Source organism: Dipodomys merriami, unplaced genomic scaffold, assembly GCF_024711535.1.
Source record: "Dipodomys merriami isolate MVZ:Mamm:240054 unplaced genomic scaffold, mDipMer1.0.p SCAF_10, whole genome shotgun sequence".
Classification (NCBI taxonomy): Eukaryota; Metazoa; Chordata; class Mammalia; order Rodentia; family Heteromyidae; genus Dipodomys; species Dipodomys merriami.
The window spans coordinates 16,546,807-16,567,363 of record NW_027202271.1 but is presented as its reverse complement, the minus strand read 5'-3'; the positions used below and the strand labels follow the sequence as shown (position 1 = coordinate 16,567,363).

Genomic DNA, 20,557 nt, shown 5'->3' with positions numbered 1-20,557 from the left:
TAAGTCTTTGTTCCAAGAGGGAGGAGCCTTTGTGCAGGAAAGGAACTGGGTGAGGGACAAGTTTCCATCACCACCCACTGAGACAAGAGACTGCCCCCCAACTGCAGTGGGAGATAGGGGGCTACCTTTAGCCCTCCCTGACCCCTAGGCCACAAGGGCCCTCAGGTTGAAGTAACAAACCAAATGCACATCACTTCCCAGCAGGCCAAGGCCAATACATGGAATGCTAAGACTACAGGAAGAACTTCCTGGTGTGAAGGTTTTCCTGTTGCTCATGGGTGGAGGAAAGAGCCTCATGTCTCTGCTCTCACCCCACCCTCAGTATAAACACAGAAGAGAGCTCCTGCTTGTCAGAACAGAGGGAAGGTGGAGTGAGCAGATGCCTCCCCCCCACCCCCCCACGCTCTGTCTCACACACACACAAAAGCAGAGCAGAACCCCTCCTGAGCTCCATCCTAGCTGAACCTGTTTGGCTGTGACAACAGCAGACCGACCGACCAACCAACCAGGAGGTTTAAGGCAACTTCGAGCAGAGCACGGAACGTGTACAGATGAGAGTGACAAGGCACCAATGTCACTGCCATCTAGTGTTCCCGCTGCGCTGAGTGACCCTAGATGCCCAGTGGAAGTTTGCCAAGGTTGCCAGAGTGTCTCAGAACAAAATGGAAACTGTGAGCCAGCCGGATACTGAGATCTCAGGATTGTGGTTTGAAGCCAGCCCAGGCAGCAAAGTCCGTGAGACTCTTATCTCCGTGAGACTCTTATCTCCAGTTAACCACCAAAAAGCCAGAAGTGGAGCTGTGGCTCCCTCAAATGGGGTAGAGTGCTAGTCTTGAGCACAAAAGCCCAGGGATAGTGGCCAGGTCCTGATTTCAAGCCCCAGGGCCTGCATAATAAAAGGAAACTGCAGGTGCTGGTGGGGTCCCTCAAGATTAGAGAAAGAGCCAGTCGTCAGTGGCTCATGCCTACAATCCTAACTACTCAGGAGGCTGAGATCTGACGATGGCGATCAAAGCCAGGCCAGGCAGGAAAGTCCACGCAACTCTTATTTCCAATTATACTTAATTGGAAAAAAAAAAAAAACAAGGCCAAGAATGTAGCTGTGATTCAAGTGATAGAGCACCAGCCTTGAGCGAAATAGCTAAGGAACAGAAACCAGGCCCCGGCCCTGAGTTCAAGCCCCAGTACTGGTACAAAAATAAATAAATAAATATAAAGAGTAAAGGGGGAAGGCCCCATGAGGGCACAGGGTACATGGTAGGCATCAGTGGGGCCTGCATGGGGAGTGTAGCCACAGGTTGCTGCATGGACCTGCCTGGACATCACTTGACCCTCAACTTTTGTCCCACCCTTCATCACCCTCTATAAAGGGAGTCAAAATGGTGCTAGCAATTGTGCTGGGGTGGCCTGTCTATTTGTCTGAGACCATATGGAGCATCACTGGCCAAAAATCACAGCATCCGTAGGACAAGAACATTCCTGGCCATTCAGGAGCAGGAATAGGCTTAGCACTCCTTCGATCTTAGGGGCCTCCCCATGTCCTGGGACTCCAGGATAGGGGTAGATGGGTCCCAGTCTAATGAGGAGGGTGAAGGTCAGAGGAGCAGGCCAGCCTTGAGCCTTGGTACCAGAAGGAAGGCTGATTTTCCTAGAGCTTCCTTCAGCAAGGAAGCAGATAGGACTGGATGGAGGGAAAGAGTGTGCCAAGGTAGGCTGGATGTGGAAGAGGGAAGAGGGTAAGCTGGGCTGGACTGGGTTAGTTGAGGGAAGGATGGGACCCTGGATGGATACTGGTAGGTAGGATTCTAGCTACTCAGGAAAGAGGTCTAGGGATCACAGTTCAAAGCCAACCCAGGCAGGAAAATCTATGAAACTCTTTATGTCCAATTAACCACCCAAAAGCCAAAACTGGTGCTGCGGCTCAAGTGGTAGAGCAATAGCCTTGAGCACAAAAGCTCAGGGACAGTATGCAAGCCATGAGTTCAAGACCCAGGAATGTTCACCAAAACCAAAACCAACCACAGAAAAAGGGACCTTGACTGCCTGCTGGTGGCCAGTCTTGGGTCCGGCAGGAGGCATGTAGGAAGCAGAATTTGGGGGAGAACAGAAGAAATTGGAGCCCTCCCAATCCTGGCCCTGGAGGCAGAACTCACCCAGACAGGGCAGTTGGGTCCCAGGACCCCAGGGGTATAGCAAAGCACCAGCGACGTATGTGCTGTATTAGTTCAAAGACCTCGAGGCAAACCGGGTAGATTCAGGTCTGGCCTGGGGACTTGCTAATTTTGTGTCCTTGGGCATTTCTTCCAGCTGTCTGCCTCTGTTCCCTCATCTGTAAAATGTGCTCAGGAGAACACCTTACACCTTGGGGCGTGGCCGGCATCTAATGAGTTAAAGACAAGCACTCAGAACCAGGCCTGGCATGCCTGAGACATCACGCAGCTGTGGGCACTTAACTATTCCAAGTACAGCTTAGCTTCTGCCCCCAACAGCCTTCACAGGCAGGCAGGTGCTGTCACTCCCATTTTCTAGCTAGGGAAACTGAGGCGTAGAGAGGCTGCAAGTCTGGGATTGTCCAGAAGATTAGCATGAAGGTCCCAAGTAGGTTCCAGCTGGCTGAGTTGTGGAGTGTTTGCAGAAACCAAGCTTGCTGTAGAGGGCAGGGCCCAGCAGGCCTCTGATACCTCATGTTCTTAGGGGTCTCCCAGGGCAGCACCAGGCAGCCAGCCACCGTTTGGCTGCCACATGGTTCACATCTGGCTCCCCCTCCCTCATTGGGCAGCCCTGCCCTCCTTGGGAAGCCTTTGCCCCTCCTCCATTCCCTCCTTATCTCAACATCTCCGGCTCAATCAGTAACTGGAGGTGTGTGCTGCGCGCTGCATGCAGTGAGCCCAGGTGGATGTACACAGATGAGCCACCACGTCCCAGAGACAAGCCCCTGGGGGTGCAGTAATCTGCCTGGGCCCCCTGATGCTGATGCTGATGATGGGGCCACCCCTGACTCACTCCACACCCTCCTGCTCTCGCAGGTACAAGCCCTGGAGCAGCGCAACCAGCTGCTGGAGACCCGCTGGAGCTTCCTCCAGAGCCAGGACTCGGCCACCTTTGACCTGGGCCACCACTACGAGGCGTTCCAAGGCCGGCTACAGGACGAACTGCGCAAAGTGAGCCAGGAGCGGGGACAGCTGGAGGCCAATCTGCTTCAGGTGCTGGAGAAGGTGGAGGAGTTTCGAATCCGGTAGGTCGCACCCTGTGGGTGCCATGGGCAGGGACTCCGTCAAGATAGAGCAAAGGAAAAGAAGTCATGGGACATTTGTCATCTCGAGACAGATTTATGGAAGGTGTCACATAAACCAGACGCTATCCTAAATACTGAGTTATAGCTGCTCCCTTCCAGGGAGTGACCCTTACAACAATCTGAGACTGGCTCCCAGTTAAACCCTGCTGGTTCTTAGGCACCGTTCAAGCCCACAGACCTGAGTCGAGTAGTCTCCCTCTGGAGCCTGGAAGCAGCCTGCTTGTGGCCACACTGACTGGGATGGAACTTCATGTCATTCGAAGAGCTACAGATGGGCTTCTGCGTTGCTATGACTTTGTGTTTTGATCTCAGCTACCTAGAGAGAGAAGCAGCCAGGCCAGGAATGGACAGGGGCTGGGGTATTTGAATAAAGATGCATATAGTTCCTTACGGGGGACTATGTGTTAGGCATTGGAGTCACCTAGAAAGCAAGGAGATAAAGGAACACAGCCTCTACCTGGAAGATGCTGAGCAGACAGCAGGTGGGCAGTACTGCCCAGTGGCTCTGGGTCCTGGCCTGGACATTTAGAAACAGGTGTTGGTCCTCCCTCCACCCTCACTAGCTCTGTAAACTGGGACAAGGGAGTTAGTTGCTTCCTTGCTGCACCTCTGTTCCCTCCTGTGTGAAATGGAATGACACACACCCCGGCTAGCAGGAGGAGGAAATGGGGAGTTTAGCAAGTGGGGTCCAGCTGCAGTAAACAGCAGTTTCCTGTCCCCTAGAAGGGGACAGAACTGGTCAGTTTTGAAGGACAGAAAAGGCCCTTGGGTGGCTCAGAGAAGGGGGTGTCTCTCTGTGAACAGGCAGCAGGCAGGGCTTCTGGGACCAGGAGACTGAGACAGAGCAGAGAAGCTATGCCCCTGTGTCCTCTTCTTGGATCTGGTCTTCTGAGAAACCCCCAGCTAGGGGGAGGGGAGGACTAAGCAGATTGCCTGCTTGTCCCCTTTTTGTGGTACAGCCTAGCCCCAAGCCCTGGCAACTGAGAGTGAGGCCTATATTCTACGGTACAGCCAGGCCAGCCTGAGGATGGGGACTGCTTGTCCAAGAATCTTAGGACCTTTCCCCAAGTGCTGCCCTCTAGGGTTCTAGGAAACACACAGGGTGTCTAATCTCTCATTTGGGGCTGACCACCTGACCATGGTTCACAAGAATCCCCAGCTCGGTTCACTAACTCTTGGTAGGTCTTTGGCCCTCTGAGGATCAGATAATGGCAGAACTGGGTGTGGGTGTGTGTTTGGGGGTGGGGGTGGGGGGTCCTGGGTCCTTTTATGGCAATAAACCGAGGCCCAGAGAGGGTGGGGCTTGGCTGCAGGCACACAGCCATGCATGCTAAACCCATTCTCACCAGGTAAGGCTGCTCACCAGCCCAGCTAGACGGCGTCCATGTTCAGCAAGAGTTCTGTGCAATCGCGGCTTGTTGTTTTCACCTGGCCTGCTGCCTGGTTTCTGTCCACTCGCTGCCTGACTTGCTGGGTTAGGCTCTGGGCTTCTCTTGCGTCTGTGCATCGGGAGTCCGCACAGCAGAGGACTGGAACTAATGGCAAGAGTCCTAGGTCTGCAGGCCACCAGAGAGCTGCAGCCTGGGTGTGCAAAGCCTGGGGGCCCCCAGGAGGGAGCTGTAGAAACTGGGTGGAGCCCCGATGGGGAGGAGCTGCTATGCCCTGCCTCTGCAAGGGGATGAGATCAGCCTTGCTCCCTGAAATAAACAAGTGGTAGTGGAAGGGGCGCAGGAGTCCCGGGCTGAAAGGGGCCTGAGGTGGGGTTTGGGAGCTGGCAGAGGATTGAGGAGGAGACAGAGAGACTAAGGTGTCGCCTGTGAGGATGGAGGCTTCCAAGGGCGTGGAGAGATCAGGGATGTCCATGATCTGTCTCGTCCATGCAGAGGCCCGACGAAAGGAAGCAAGGTGCCCAAGCCCACATAGCGACCCACACATGTGTGCAAGCTGGGTGGTAGACGGGCACCTGAGGCGGAAGGGTGAAAGGGGATGAAATCCAATTGAGTGCTGCGAGGGCTGAGGCAGGTCCCACACCCCCCCAGGAAGGGGCTTTCTAAGTCACACAAAAGGCTATGAATGGACAGCAGTAAGTCACAGACCAGCCCAGAGTGGAACCCAACATCAGGCCTCAGCCCAGAAGTCCTGCTATGCACCAGCCTGTGGCTCAGGCTTTGGCCCACCTAGAGGGCCCAGGCCCTGCCAGGGCAGATCCAGCCCTGGACAAGACAACATGAGGAGGTTTCCTTCAGTCCTCACACTCCTGGGTGTACCTTCTGACTCCCCTTCCCACTCCTGCATTCTTCCTCAGATCTCTCGGGGGATTCTTCTGGGTGGGTCTACAAGGAACACTCTAGAAACATAGGTTTCTTTCCCCCAATGGAGGACATATTCATGGGGTGGGCAGCTACTCCACCAAGGCCTAGTACCTCTCCTAAAGCTGTTCAGATGCCCAAGCTAAACAGAAATCAGGGAACAGGCACCATGCAATTAGAAATTACTCAGTGGGCCAAGTAACAGAGCTATCTGAGGGAAAGGGAGGCAAGAAGGCTACCTAGAGGATGGGAGGGCCAGTAAGAAGATGCAGAGGGGCTGAGCACCTGGGAGTCCCCCCCTGGCTGCCTCCCCCACCCCCCAGGCTGGCCAGGACTATGCAACCCAGAGGAGGAGGGGAGGGGAAGACAGGAGCAGGCTCACCCACCCATCTACCATTTTTGTGTGACAGGCAGCCAGTGGGTCTCCAGCCCGGTTCCCTGACCAAGGAGTTCCTTAGCCCCCAGAGTGCCCTGGGAAGCCTGTTCAGCTCAGCCCATCTCTGAGGACTGGGGAGGGGTGTGCAGGGAGCTGCCCTCCAACCCTTCTCTGAGGCTGCTATGGGCAGCAGATTCTCACACATCGCCATTGTCTGAGGCACACACATCAGTAACTTAACCCAAAGCCACATGACTAGTTCCCCAGGACACCAAGACTTGAGCCCCCTGCTTCACCAGCACATCACAGACACCCTCAAGAATTTCTCGGAACCTCCACTTCCTCATCTGTGGAAAGGAACCCGTGGGACCTGCCAGGGGACTGTGAGGTTCCCAGGAGAGGATACAGGCGAGCACCAGCATACTCCCTGTCACATTCCCCTCTGGTTAGGACTTCAGGGACATTTTGTTCTCCCTGCTCCCCTCTTCCTCCCCCCGCCCCATCCAGCCACTATGATTTTCACCCTTGTAGCCCATATTAGAAGCAAGAGGTAGTATGAGCAGCTGGCACCCTGTGATTCAGGGACCCAAGTATCTATAAACCCTCACTGCCCGTAGGTACCCTGCCTTTAGCCCCTTGGTGGACTGGGGGACAAGATGGCCTGAGGGAGTGTGTCTAGTCAACTGACTGGGCCAAGTCCCTGCTGTGAGGTCAGGGACTGGGTTAGGCAGGCAGGGGCTGTAATTAGCACCAGTGACTCAGGCATTCCCTAAAGAGGAAGGAAGAGGCAAATCCCACGCTGGAAGAACCACAGAGGGCTAGGGTAGGAAGCCTGAGGCTGGTAGATGCTCTCCCACCTGAGGGTCCAAAACAAACATCTCTGTGTGTGTGTGTGTGTGTGTGTGTGTGTGTGTGTGTGTGTGTGTGTGTCTGTGTCTGTGTCTGTGTCTGTGTCTGTGTCTCTAGCAGTGTGTGTATGAGGGTTTAAACTCAGGACCTCATACTCTCACTTGACTTTTCACTCAAAACTGGCATTCTACCACTTGATCCACCCCTCCACTTCAAGCTTTTAGCTGGTTAATTGGAAATAAGGGTCTTATGGATTTCTCTGCCCAGGCTGGCCTCAAACCTTGATCCTCAGACCTCAGCTTTTTGAGTAGCTAGGATTACAGGTGTGAGTCGCCACAGCCTGCCTTGGCAAAACAAATACTTTGATTGGAGGAAGAAAGCTAAAGTCAGGGACCCAAGGAGCCTGTTCCCCACCCATGGGGGGGGGCCTTGTGGGAAGCCTAAGATGAAATACAGAGGGCCTTGAGTAAGGAGGAGAGCAAGCTGAGGGGGAGTAGTACTTGTAGTGTTGACTACACACAGTGTATCATGTCTGCCTGCCTGGATGATAGATACTTCTCCCTTATTCCAAGAGAACTCTTAGAGACAAGGAAGCCAAGCAAAGAGGGATGATCATACTTGTCTCTTCCTAACCTACCCTCCTTTGCATGATGTGATGCCCTCTCCTGTCTAGAGGAGCAGAGGGAGGAGGTGGGTCTGTGAGAAAGGGGGCTGAGAGAAGGGAAGGTGTGAACCGGATTTTTGGAGAGGATCTGACCCATGCAGAACCTGAGATTCTCCAGAAAGAGGTAGGGAGAGAGAAGAGAACAGGGAGCTAGCGTGAAAGGAAGGGCTGCTATCAGAGAGGCTTCCAAGAGGACACAGATAGGCTTGGAGCCAGGGAGTAGGTGGGGACTACTGGGAGGGAGGGAGAATGAGAACCAGTGTCACTGGAGAGAGGGGATTTGTCATGGAAGATCAGTGTCTACCTGGCACAGGCCCTGATTGGGTAAGCAGAGGCCTAAGCCATGCAAAGAGAACAAATCAAACCCCAAGCTCCTGCCACTTTTGCTGAGCAACCTTTTTCCTCATCTCCCCCCCACCCGCAGGTATGAGGAAGAGATCTCCAAGCGCACAGACCTGGAGTTCACCTTTGTCCAGCTGAAGAAGGTAGCTTGGCCAGCCCACCCCAGGGCCCTCCTCTAAGCTCCCTCACCCTCTTTCCCTTAGGAGTGCCTGCTTCCTCTTGGGCCCACACCCAGTCCTCTAAAAGCTTAAGTGCCATTGAGGAAAGTGAACTAAGCAACTCAAGGGCAGCGATGGGAGGGAGGGAATGAGAGAGAAAGAGGGAACAGTTTACACTAAGCAAAAGGAAAGAAATGTGCCTATCACCTGATTTGGAAGAAATGATTGTATTGTCAAAGTTTGTAGAGTTCCTAAGCTTTATGGACCATGATCACGACAAATCACCTTGTGAAGGTTAAAATGTGTTTGTGACTTTAGCTAAGTACCACTATCCCGCATTACTGTGAAATGTATGTAATCACTTCACCTCAAAAAAGAAACTTTTAGAAAAAGCTTAAGTCCCAGGAACAAGAAATGGGCACAGACAGAGCTCGGCCTATCCCCATCCTGCCCCTTTTCCCAGGTCCTGAGCCAGATGGCCTCCAGGAACCCTCCCCTTGGTCCCTACTTTCATTCACTCCCTCTCCTACCCTGGGACTTGGCCATTCCCTGCCGGTCTCTCACCTCTGCTCCCAACCTCAGGATCTGGATGCTGAGTGTCTTCGACGGACTGAACTGGAAACCAAGCTAAAAGGCCTGCAGAGTTTTGTGGAGCTGATGAAAACTATCTATGAGCAGGTGAGTTGGGGTCAGCACCCCACTGCGCCGGAGCTGACCAACAAGAGGCACAGGGAAGGGAAGGGAGCTGTGGTTATGGCCACAACCTCCTAAGCCCCTCCCTGTCCTGATATTCTACACCTTGTTATTCATTTCCTGAAACATGGGCAGGAGCTCATAGGCCGCTCTCTCTGGAAGAATTACTGAGGGGGGACACAAGGGACAAGGGGCATCAGGCAAACATCAGGAAGCTGGACTCTACCCAGGTTCCTTGAACCACTATTATTATTATTATTATTATTATTATTATTATTATTATTATTGGTCAGTCATAGGGCTTGAACTCAGGGTCTGGGTGCTGTCACTGAGCTTTTTCGCTCAAGGCTAGTGCTCTACCACTTTGAGCCTCAGTGCCACTTCTGGTTTTCTGGTGGATAATTGGAAATAAGAGGCTCATGGGCTTTGCTGCCTGGGCTGGCTTTGATCCGTGACCCTCAAATCTTTGCCCCTCCCCACTGCAAGCTTAGGCAGAGACCTCCAGCCCATCTTCTGTCCCTCCAAATGATTCAGGAAATGCAGACAGCAAAGCCCCAAAACATGTATTCACCTACCTCCTGAATCCTTTACTGAGCCTGGGTGAACAATGGCCTGACAAGCCCTGTGGTGCAGTAAGTACTACCCTCAAGCAAGCCCTCTGCTGGGCCCTCCACTCGACTCCCCACCCCACTGTGTGCGGAAGCTGGGGCAGAAATGTCTGTGAAACTCTAATTTCAATTAACCAGCAAAAAGGTAGAAGCAGAGATGTGGCTCCAGGGGTAGAGCACCAGCCTTGAGCAAAAAGAAGAAAAGTCAAGAGGCCCTGAGTTTAAGCCCCAGTACCAGGTACGTGCACACACACACACACAGAAAGGACCCTTCCACAAATCCCAACCAAAGAGCAAAGTGACCACCACCATCAACAAGCTGTGCTATGGCATTGCGGGCTGCCCTTCAGAGCCTCATCCTGTGGAAAGGGAGCCTAAGTTTTGTGGCTGTGTATGGACCATGCACCTTTTGGCAGTCTGAGCACTCCTGGGGTGTCTGTGTGGCTGAGACCTGATTGTAGCCATGCAATCTGGCACAGCAGAGAGAATAGCCCCACACCTTGGAGCAGCCAGCAGGCAGCCTCCTGGCCACCCATGCCAGCAGACCTGCCAAGCATCCTGCCCTGACGCAGCCTAGCCAGGCTGGGGTACTGCCCAGGGCTTGAGAAGTAGTTAGGTGCTACTCTGCCTAAGTTCTCAGAGAACTGGTAGAGGCCAGGTAGGCACATACCAGAAGGCCAGTGCTTCAGAGTCTATGCTCATGGAAACCTGAAAGCTAGCAGAGCTGGCAGAGCCAGGACAGAGGGAGATAAGAGCCAGGTCACAAATAAATCAGCGATGTGATCTTGCTGGAGGAAGTGGACATTTTAAAGCGAGGGTCCAGGTACTTTTCCAAGAAGGTACAAGCAAGCAGAGGCCCAGCCCAAAGAGCTACCCAAAGCCTCTGAGCAGGAGTAAGCTTGGTGGCAGAAGGAAAATGAGGAAGCCACGGTGCTCAGAGCAGACAGAACAGGGTGGGAGCTGTGCTGTAGGGAGATCCAGTGTGGTCTTGGGCTCTGAGGTAAGAACTTGACCTCAGTTAAAGGCGATGGGCACTGAGGGGCTGCTGGCCAGGGGCAGAGCACAGGGGACTCTGGCTACAGTTTGTGCTCTAATGACCACTGGGAAGAGACAGCAATAAAGGAAGGCAGGGCCAGACCCTGGGGATTGGTTCCCAGAGCCCTGCAGACACTCAGATCCTCAGATGCAGAGCTCCTCATGTTCAGCAGACTGGCACGATTTTCACAGAGGATCTATGTGCCTCCTCCAAATACTTTATATCATCCCTAGATTGCTGGTAACAACTAATGCAGTGCAAATGCTATAGAAAGAGTAGTAGCAACACTGAATTGTCTAGGGGGATAATGACAAGAAAAAGCAGGCAGATGAGCAAGTACTTTAACAGTGACTGATTTTGCAAGCAGCGGTGTGGAAGTCCGTGGGATATGTTTTATTTCTCTCCAGTTGCCTCTGGTGGCTGAGAAGACAACTCTAGACTCTTTGCTATAAAGATTTAGCACAGGCCGGATAACTGTGGCTCACGCCTTGTAATTTTAGCTACTCAAGAGGCTGAGATCTGAAGATCATTGTTCAAAGTCAGCCCAGGCAGAAAAGTCTGTAAGACTCTACTCTCCAATTAACCACCAATAGTGGAAATGTGGCTCAAGTGCTAGAGTCCAGCCTTGATTTAAAAAAAAAAAAAGCTCAGGAACAGTGCTCAGACCCCCAAGCTCAAGCCCCAATACTGACATATACACACAAATTCACTGCAAATATCAGTCACATATGTCATTCATAAGTTTCATAACAGCCATATTTTATATTTTACAACAGAAGCAGGTCTGGGTTTGTGGCTAAGTGGAAGAGTCCTTCCCTAGCATATATGAGACTCTGGGTTCTAACACTAAAAAAAGATAATTATATATATAATTTATAGAGTTGTTATATTTGCTTATATCTTATATTTATATATAAAATTTAACAGTCTTTTATTTCAACCCAATATATCCAAACTATGATTATCTCGTATAATCATACTTAAAATTTAAAAGGCTATTTTATCTTATTTTTGTCAGTCGTGGTACTATCCCTGAGCTTCTTTTTACTCAAGGCTAGCACCCTATCACTTTGAGTCACAGCACCACTTCCAGTTTTTGAGTGGTTAATTGGAGATAAGAGTCTCATGGGGACTTTTCTGCCCAGGCTGGCTTCAAATTGCAATCCCCAGATCTCAGCTTCCTGAGAAGCCAGGGTTACAGGCATGAGCTATTTTACTTTTTCCTCATATTAAATCTTCACAATCTGCTCTACCACTTGATCCACAGCTCCAGTTGTGGCTTTTTTGGGTGACTGATTGGAGATAAGAGTCTCACAGACTTTCCTGCCTGGTCGGCTTCACACGGCTGAAGTGGATTTCATTCTTCCAGGTTCTTAATTGAGACTAGTCACATTCCAAGTGCTCATTAGCCCACTTTGCTGGTAGCCACCTCACTGGACAGAGCAGCTCAGAGCAAAGGCTGCTACCAACTACAGCTGTCTCACGGAGACACCAGCGATGGACACTAGATTCAAAATTTAAAAGCCTAGTTATGTAAACCCATTCTGTGTCCCAGAAAGCAGCCCTCCTCTCTCCCTGATACACACAAGCACACAGCAGGGTGAACCTTCCCAGCACACAGCCCTTTCTAGCCATCTGGGCAGGACCCATGGCCATAAGCCAACCCCGTAGGGGAACACGTGGAGCCCAGATGCTGTGCATCCATCCGGAACTCAGCCTGCCCCACCCATAAGCTCTGGTTGCAGGGATTAACTGCTAACTCTGCTGGTGACCTCCTGCAGCCAAGCCCACCCTCTGGGAGGCTGGTCCTGCTGCCCAAGCCCCAGCTGCCAAAACCGCTTTGGCAGGGAGCTCATGCCAGCAACCAGCTGCTCTGACCCTAAGTCCTGGTGTCATCATTGTTACCAATTACAATAATATCCTTCACTACTATGTATTAAGTATTTATTGTAGTCCAGGCACTGAGTTAAAGTCTTTCCAGAACTAATCTCAACTAATCCCCACAACAACCCTGTGAATTAGGGATTAGGATTAAATTTAGGAGCACTGACTTTAGAGCAGGTTGGATCTGAGTCCTGGCTCAGTACTATGTGAATTGGACAGGTTACTTTCATCTCTCCATGCCGCAATTTCTCCACCTATAAAAAGGGAAAAAATAATAGCTCTACTTCACCTACTACTGTGAGGATTTATTTCTTAATAGGTCCGCTAGCACTTAGAAAAGTATCAGTCAGAGTGGTAAACATTTAATAAACATTAGCTGGTTTCAGTTCTGTAATCACATCTATTTTGCCAATGAGAAAATTGAGATTTTTAAACACTTGACCACAGTTACCTAATGTCATGAGCAAGCTATGTCAGAAACATAGAGGGACACACCTGGGCCTTTCTGCAGTGTCACAATTTATTGAATAGCATTCAATTCAGAGCCACACCAATTTTATTGTCATTGGTTCACTAAAGACTCCTGCTTTCACTTGATAGTCATCATCCATTGGCAAATAGCGATTTTTATTCCAATCTTAATTACTAACACTAGCTCCCAGATCACACATTATACTTCCCAACAATAGATAGGTAACAGAATGGGTTAAAGCAACTGTAGGGTTCCAGGAGGTCTTAACAAGGAAATAACCAAAGGTTTACATAGTTGCAAAGAAAGACACTGCAGGTAGTTAGATAAGATATTATTAACCTAAGGAACTTACCACTGTGGTAGGCCTGGTCTTACCAAAACAGTGGCTGTAGGAGAAGCTTGTTCAAGGTACAGGGCTGGTTCCTAGATTACTGGGTCTGGATGAATGGCAATTTGAGGTTGGGGATCTTGCTTTTATATGATCTAGTGGAGAGAAGTGAATCATTGCTTGATCTCATGTGTCAGGTAAACTTCTGAGCCTGGTCTTTCTGATGTGGGTTTGATATACCATGCATGCATATTTTCTTGATGTCATTTGATAAGTTCATAGATGGTAATTTTATTTGCATAATTAAGTTACTGAGCAATCTGTCCCATGCTTTGTGCTGGACAAATGGTAGTTGTTTACATGCACAAAGAAGACCAAGAGTTACTCTGCTTCAGCTTTTTACCATAGAAAAGTAGCAAATTACTATTTTGTAAAATGGAGTCCCTTAGGGCAAAACACCCAGCCTGAACACTGTGGAGAAGCTCTGGAGCAGGGCTCTGCCCGATCTTCTTGCTTAACAAATACGCAGTGGTGGTATTTGGAGTCAAGTGCCCTGAAGTGCTATTTACTAAGCCGCACTGAGTTATTCCTGACCAGGCTATGTCTACCTGCCAGCTATGTCTACACCCAGCAGCCTCTTGGGACCCTGGCATCCAAGGGAAGCTGGACTACAGTGTCATTCTTGTCAGCCTTGGGGTGCTGAGGGCCCACTCCTACCTAACACCTCTACACCACTCAGGCAAGCCTTGTTATGTGGTCTGTTCCCAGTGGGGAACGGCGTGTCTGGACAGATCTATGGATGTTCTGAACACCCATTTCCTTCTTCTGTTTATTACACTCCTACTTAGCCTGGGTTTTGAGCTTAGGACCTGGGTGCTGCCCTGAGCCTTTTCACTCAAGGCTGGTGGTGCTCTACCACTTGAACCATATCTCTACGTCTGGGTAATTAGAGGTAAGCGTCTCATGGACTTCCCTGTTTGGGACTGGCTTTGAACCGTGACCCTCAGAACTCAGCCTCCTGAGTAGCCTAGGATTACAGGTGTGAGCCAAGGGATGTTCAGTTCATTTGAAGATCAATAATCCCCCCTCAACAGGAGCCCCTCCTTCCAGGACAGCTGGCCACTAAGGTTGGGGTCCTGCCAGGTTCATGGCAGCAGTAACTGCCCAAGAAGTGTTTTCAGAGTGCCTGCCACTCTCTCCCAGGAAGTGCTGCTGGGCAAAGAGGGTCTGGCAGATGAGCGGTCAGGAAGGGTGCCCTTCCGCTCTGTCCATGCAGCACATCTGATGTCACCTGAGCCCCATATTCTACAGCTCCAGGCATAAGCTATAACAGCACCCACTGATGGGTCTCAGCAGGTAAAGTTCAAAGTATGAGGAATCCTGCAAGCCAGACAAGGCTGTGATTTCAATAAGAAAAACCTGTAAGGAAAAATGGAGCACAAGACAGAGAAATAGAGGGTGTTGACCAATGAAAAGAGTCATAAGGAGTTGGGTACTGGTGGTTCATACCTACACAGGAAGCTAAGATCTGAGGATTATTGTTCAAAGTCAACTCCCCAGCAAGAAAATCTTTGAAACACTTACCTTCTAGTCAACAATCAATAAGCCAAAAGTGGAGTTGTGGCTCAAGTGGTAGAGCACTAGTCTTGAGTTCAAAAGCTAAGGGACAGAGCCAGACCCTGAGTTCAAGCCCAGTACCAGCACGCACACATGCACATGCACATACACAAGTCATATGGACCCTTGCAATGTACAGATTCCATTTGGATCCTGGCTCCTTTTGTTTTTCTTCCCCATAATGGCTTTCTTATTCTAATTTTTAGCTGTGTTTTTAACTGACACATAAAAATCTAAAAATACACATTATTATGGTATTTTACATTACACAATACAGCACACAGACATTTCAACCATTCTAAACATATCTAGCCCCTCAAACATTTATTTCTTTTTATTTACTTATTTCTATTTTTTTAATTTTTAATTGCTATTATAAAGGTGATGTGCAGAGGGTTTAGAGTTACATAAATCAGGTAAAGAGTACATTTCTTTTTGGGAAGTGCCACTCTTTCTCTTGCTGTCTCCGTTTTTCCCTCCCATCCTCACCCACCTCACCTCAACCTAGTGTCTAGTGAGCACCACTGCTGCATTTGTTCACCCTTTGTCCCTTCATTTCTGTGCCCCCTTTTATCCTCCCAAAGACAGATTAAATGAACAAATATGACAAAAAGAAACACAAAGGGGAAAAACCCTCTTGTTTCCATTTCCTGGAGTGCATTTTGATAAACATTATTTTAGACGATCAGAGTTGGTTCAGAGTTGTAAACAGTGACAAGGCCGTCAGCACCTGGGAACACTGACTGACACGCGATGATTGACATACAGGCAAAAGGTGGTTCGTGAATGCCAGTGAGCCCTGTGCAGTTCACACCCCACACCCGCAGGACAAGCCACAGCTCAGCGCCATCCCACCTTCTGCCTACCTAGCAGAGGTGGCCTGGCCAATTCAATCACACTGCACAATGCTGGCACGAGTGCATGCACACATGTACACACACACACACTCACACACACACTACCCTGCCTGGTGTTTGTTTGTGCCCATTCAAGGCAAGCAGCCTTGGTTGGGGCCACACTGGAAACACTGTTTCCATCTCCCTCCCTCCACACCCCTTGGCCTTCATGGGTGGGAAAACTGGCAGGCTGCCCTGGGATAGAAAGATGGAGAAGAAGCCTTCAGCTCCTGTCCTATCTGCACCCATGTCAGCAGCTGAGCCAGAGCAAAGGGGACAGGATCTCAGGTCGAGCTCTGCCCCTTCCAACGGTCTCCGCCTACACCTGTGCCTCAGTGTCCCCTCCACCACTCGGGGAGGATGAGCAGGCCAGCAGGAGGCTTCATGGAGAGGATTTCAAGCAAGCTGGCCCAGTTGGAGAGAAGCGGGCCATGAGTTTCTGCGGGCTGTACCCCATGTTCAACGAGTCAGGGCGGTGTCGGGCAGGGAGGCTGGCTAGCCAGCCTCAGCTCCCATCCTGCCATTTGCCATTCTTGGTGCTCCATTCCAACATGTATTGGTTATACTGAGCCAGAGAAGAATGGAGCTGTCTGCCAGGTCCCTCCATGAGCCAGGAGGAGGAGGGGGCCAGGCCTGGGAGGGGCAGAGAAAACGGGGGGATAAGGTTGATGCCTGTGGTACATCTCCCAGCCTTCTCCCCTCTCTCGGAGAGAGGCACAATGGGTAGGGAGGAGCAGAAGGGTCACCACAGAGACCGTGACCCCTCTGCCAGGATAGAGAGAGGAGCAGCTTCACACTTCACAGCCTGAGGGATGAAGGGAAAATGGTGGGGCTAAGAGGCCTCCCAGCCACCCTGAGCCTGTCTGTGTGTCTGTGCTTGGCTCAGGAGCTAAAGGACCTGGCAACCCAAGTGAAGGACGTATCGGTGACTGTCGACCTGGACAGCCGCTGCCACATCGACCTGAGCGGCATCGTGGAGGAGGTGAAGGCCCAGTACGACGCCATCGCGGCTCGCAGCCTGGAGGAGGCCGAGGCGTACTCCCGGAGCCAGGTACAGGGCTGGCTGGGAGCGTGGATGGCCCTGGCGGTGGCCACAGAACAACTGGAGAGACTGCAGTTCACTGTTGTGAGATTCATCAGTGGGGGACTGGGGAGGCATGGGACAAGGAAGGGACCACAGCCGTTGACCTTCAGGTGACCTTGAGGAAAGTGAGCACCTGATGGCTAAAGGGAAGCCACAGTCTGTGCCTCCTTGAGATTCCCATAGTGCTGTCACCGAGGCCAGATGTGGGCAGAGATATGGGGCTTGCCCGTGGCTGCTATCCAGAGGGACAGAGCGGGCAATGGGGAGAGGGAGGAAGATCCAGGTGGGACTGCAAAGGAGATAGGAAGAGTTTGTGGAAAGAAGGGGCTGGGAAGAGGGTCAGGAGCTGCTGGAAGGGCTGCCATGAGCCACCCCTCACCATGGCCTCCTCCACAATCCTCCAGCTGGAGGAGCGGGTGGCCCGCTCCGCGGAGTTCGGGAACAGCCTCCAGAGCAGCCGCTGCGAGATCGCCGATCTCAACGTGCGGATCCAGAAGCTGCGCTCCCAGATCCTCTCCATTAAGAGCCACGTGAGTGACCACAGCAGCCACGGGGGCAGCCATGGGGGCAGGCAGAGAGCTCACACCTGCACACACGAGTATACACACCTGGTCCAGGGTGCTGAACACCCCAAGGCTCCTGTGCCTCAGTTTCCTGAACCACCACATGGCAGAAAAGCAGAGCTGGCCGAGACTGTGGGGAACAAGGATTGTGTGAGATTCCAGGGTTGCTGGAATCTCTCTCTTTCTTACACACACACACACACACACACACATATATACACACACCAGGCACACTCAGAGGCCTGGCCTCCGGTCTAACCCTCCACACACTGCCCATCCCCCTGCCCAGCTACAAGAGAGAAGGAAGTGGAGAACTAAGTCCCAGCCAAGTCAAGACTTCAGAACAAGGGCTGCTTTAGGAGCACAACTAGACCTTGGAAAAGTGTCCCTTTAGGTCTAACTGAACTCCCTCTTGCTGCATGGCAATCCATTATCACACCCACCTCTCCTCCACACAAACATACACTACCAGGTACAAACTGCTGGCCCTGGCCTGGTCTCCTCCTCCCTCCCTCCCTCCCACTCTCCCTTCTTCCCTCCCTTCTTCCATGACCTCCATCCCTTTGACCCTCTGACTACAGTGTCTGAAGCTGGAGGAGAATATCAAGGCAGCAGAGGAGCAGGGTGAGCTGGCCTTCCAGGATGCCAAGGGCAAGCTGGCTGAGCTGGAGGCCGCCCTGCAGCGGAACAAGCAGGACATGGCACGGCAGCTGCGCGAGTACCAGGAGCTCATGAACACCAAGCTGGCGCTGGACATCGAGATCGCCACCTACCGCAAGCTGGTGGAGGGCGAGGAGAGCCGGTAAGGGGGCGGGAGATGAAGGGAGGGCGGCGCGGAGAGAGCGGAAGGGTTGGAGGTCCAAGCTCACCCAGAGTCTGCCTTCTGTCTGGGGGGTACAACACAGTGAACCTGGCACACCTTCCTGCCAGATGTGGCTCAGCCACTTACTGGAGTTTTGGCTTTTGTTTTTATAGTCTCAGTTTCAGCATCTGGAAGAGGGGCTGATTGTAAATACGGCTCACCTGTGGTAGGAAAGCCATATATATATACACACACCTGCCTGAAACAAGTCCTGAATAATGTTAGTTCCTTTCTGCAGAGATAAGAAGGGACAGAGGCAAAGAAAGCTGCCTATAGCCTTGGCCACACTGTAGTACCACTGCAGGGCTAGAACTGATGACCAAGAATCACCTGTCACTCGCTAGACTCCCACAAACCCCCATCCCAAAGTTGCTAAAGTCACAGGCTCCCTATACATTGTCCATGTTCCCCCCTCCCCCAGGATGGACCTGCCATCAGCCACTGTGATCAGCACCGTGCAGTCTGTACAGTCCAGAGCCACATCCGGTGAGTTACCTGCCCAGGAACTCGTGCTAGGGAGGGGCCTGGGGTTCATAGGGGCTCATGACCTCAAAGCATTTAAGTGGCTGTCAATACTGTAACACCTCTTCCCCACCTCTTGTGTCCCCTGTAGCTGCCTCCAAGTCCAGCTTCTCCAGATCCCCATCCAGGAAGAAGAAGACCCACAGAGGCCCCGTGATCCAAATTACAGAAATGTCAGAGAAGTACCTCTCACAGGAGTCGGAGGCCTCCGAATGATAAGGCAGCTGGACCCCCAGGAACCCCACTGCAGCAGGAGGGACTTAAGCTAGACTCCAGAAAATGGCTCTGAGCTTCCAGGTTGGGTAGGGAGACGAAATCTGATGCTAAACTAAAGAAGGGTTCTAACTGGAGACCCCCTATTCGTAGGTGGCCAGAAGTAGGGAGCACCACCAGCTTCACTCCCAGTCAGTGTCTCGATCTCTCCTTTCAACTTTCTGGCAAGAGGTGTTCCTGGCTAGATAAACGGGGACTGGGGGTCAGTCTCTGTCCACCTCCTCCCGGCCTCCTCCTCCCACACAGGGCTCTGACCGAGGTGCTTTGACTCTTTTGCCCAATGCTTGCCCTGATCTACTATCTTAAGCCTCACTCTGCCTCTGCCCAGTGGTCTGAGGCCGAAGCCCTCAATTCCCACCCAGGCCATGAGCTGAGCTGAAGCAAACACTCAGAGTCTATCTCATACCTAGAATTCTTGGGGATCTGGGGGCTGAGGACTCCCTAGCTTTCCTGAACTTGGGCCCTCCAGATATCTGACAGTATTAGGGGGTCAGGAGAAAAGAGGCCTGGGTATCTGAGGCCTGCGCATAGACCTCAGGTCAACCCAGACACCCACCTGCACCCTGCTCTCCTCCTGTGGGCCCCTCCCAGGAGATCTCAGTCAGAACTGGAAAGGTCCCCTCCCCACCCCAACCAGCTCCTCAGAACCTTTTAGAAGCTACTCTGGTTTCTATATGCTCACGAGCATGGGAAGCCAGATGGCAGTCTGAGAACAAGCAGGAGAACTGGCCTTCCCTTCATGACCTTGCCATTCTGGGGGTCAAGTCCCAGCTGGGGTTCTGGGTGCCATGTCTCCAGCCTAGGCCTCTCTCATCCTTGGCCTGGTGCTGCAGGCCCTGGCCATCCCTTAGCCCACCCTGCCAGGAAACCCCAGGCCCATTGCCCTTGCACCCCATTTTCCAGGGCCTTTCTTCACATACCCTAGAGACCCAGGACATCTTATCCTGTAGACTTCCTGCTCCCTCTTTTCTTCCCCTTCTGGCCCCTTCCGCCCTCCCAGGCTCCAGGAGGCCATGAAGAAGGCGCAGTCCAGGCAGGTCTGAGAGCTTCTGAGCCCCTGAGCTGGGCTAGGGAGCCCCAGGACAGTCTTAAAGGGACTCAATCCCACAAAGACAAACTGCATCCAACAAGAAAATCTGGCAGCCAAGTTCCTGTTGTTTTTTTTCCTCTTGGCCCTCACCTCTGAGCTTTTAAGAGTGACCTAACAGCGCCAGCCTCCCACCCCACAAGCCACCTCCTCTCCTGTCTCCTCCACTACCTGTCTGATCCTTTCATCTCATTTTCTAGGACAGGGTATCCTAAGGCCTTAGCCCTCCAGACCTGCAGGGGGCGCTAATGGGCTGTCGACACAGCCCTATAACTCCATATGACTCATCCTTGAAGTCCCCCCAAAAGGGTACTTAATTGCTGCTTTCACTCTTACCTCTCCCTCCCCCCTCTCTCTATCTCTCTCTATCTCTCTATCTCTTGGGGCTATTTATTGGTTTCCATGGGAGCAAATCCTCAGTGGGAATATGAAATATAGAAAGTATATGTTATTTTTTCATAACGTATATGGCTTTTAACTTATTGCTTCCCTTCCTGTTTCTGCATGATCCATGCTGTATGTAATATCTGGATTCTAGAGAACACATACCCCAGCCACGTCGTGCATGACAGGCTGACCCCTCGGGGAAGTAGTGCCCCTTCTCCCTGCCAAGGGGCAAATAAAGTGTTGTGATTTGTC

The 20,557-nt window shown here is 51.7% G+C and overlaps 1 protein-coding gene and 1 long non-coding RNA gene across 2 annotated transcripts in view; one reads left to right on the top strand and one right to left on the bottom strand.

Annotated features, from left to right (window-relative positions):
• Positions 1-8,643, bottom strand: part of LOC138841034 (uncharacterized) — a 19,485-nt gene extending 10,842 nt beyond the window's left edge. Inside the window, exon 1 of the long non-coding RNA XR_011376305.1 lies at positions 8,558-8,643. This is a non-coding gene — a long non-coding RNA (uncharacterized lncRNA). The remainder of the gene's footprint in view (positions 1-8,557) is intronic.
• Positions 1-20,557, top strand: part of Krt80 (keratin 80) — a 25,014-nt gene extending 4,457 nt beyond the window's left edge. The window contains exons 2-9 of the mRNA XM_070041466.1: positions 3,027-3,235; positions 7,918-7,978; positions 8,576-8,671; positions 16,414-16,578; positions 17,016-17,141; positions 17,756-17,976; positions 18,458-18,522; positions 18,650-20,557. Of these exons, the coding sequence (XP_069897567.1) occupies positions 3,027-3,235; positions 7,918-7,978; positions 8,576-8,671; positions 16,414-16,578; positions 17,016-17,141; positions 17,756-17,976; positions 18,458-18,522; positions 18,650-18,774 (1,068 nt within the window). The 3' untranslated portion in view covers positions 18,775-20,557. The remainder of the gene's footprint in view (positions 1-3,026; positions 3,236-7,917; positions 7,979-8,575; positions 8,672-16,413; positions 16,579-17,015; positions 17,142-17,755; positions 17,977-18,457; positions 18,523-18,649) is intronic.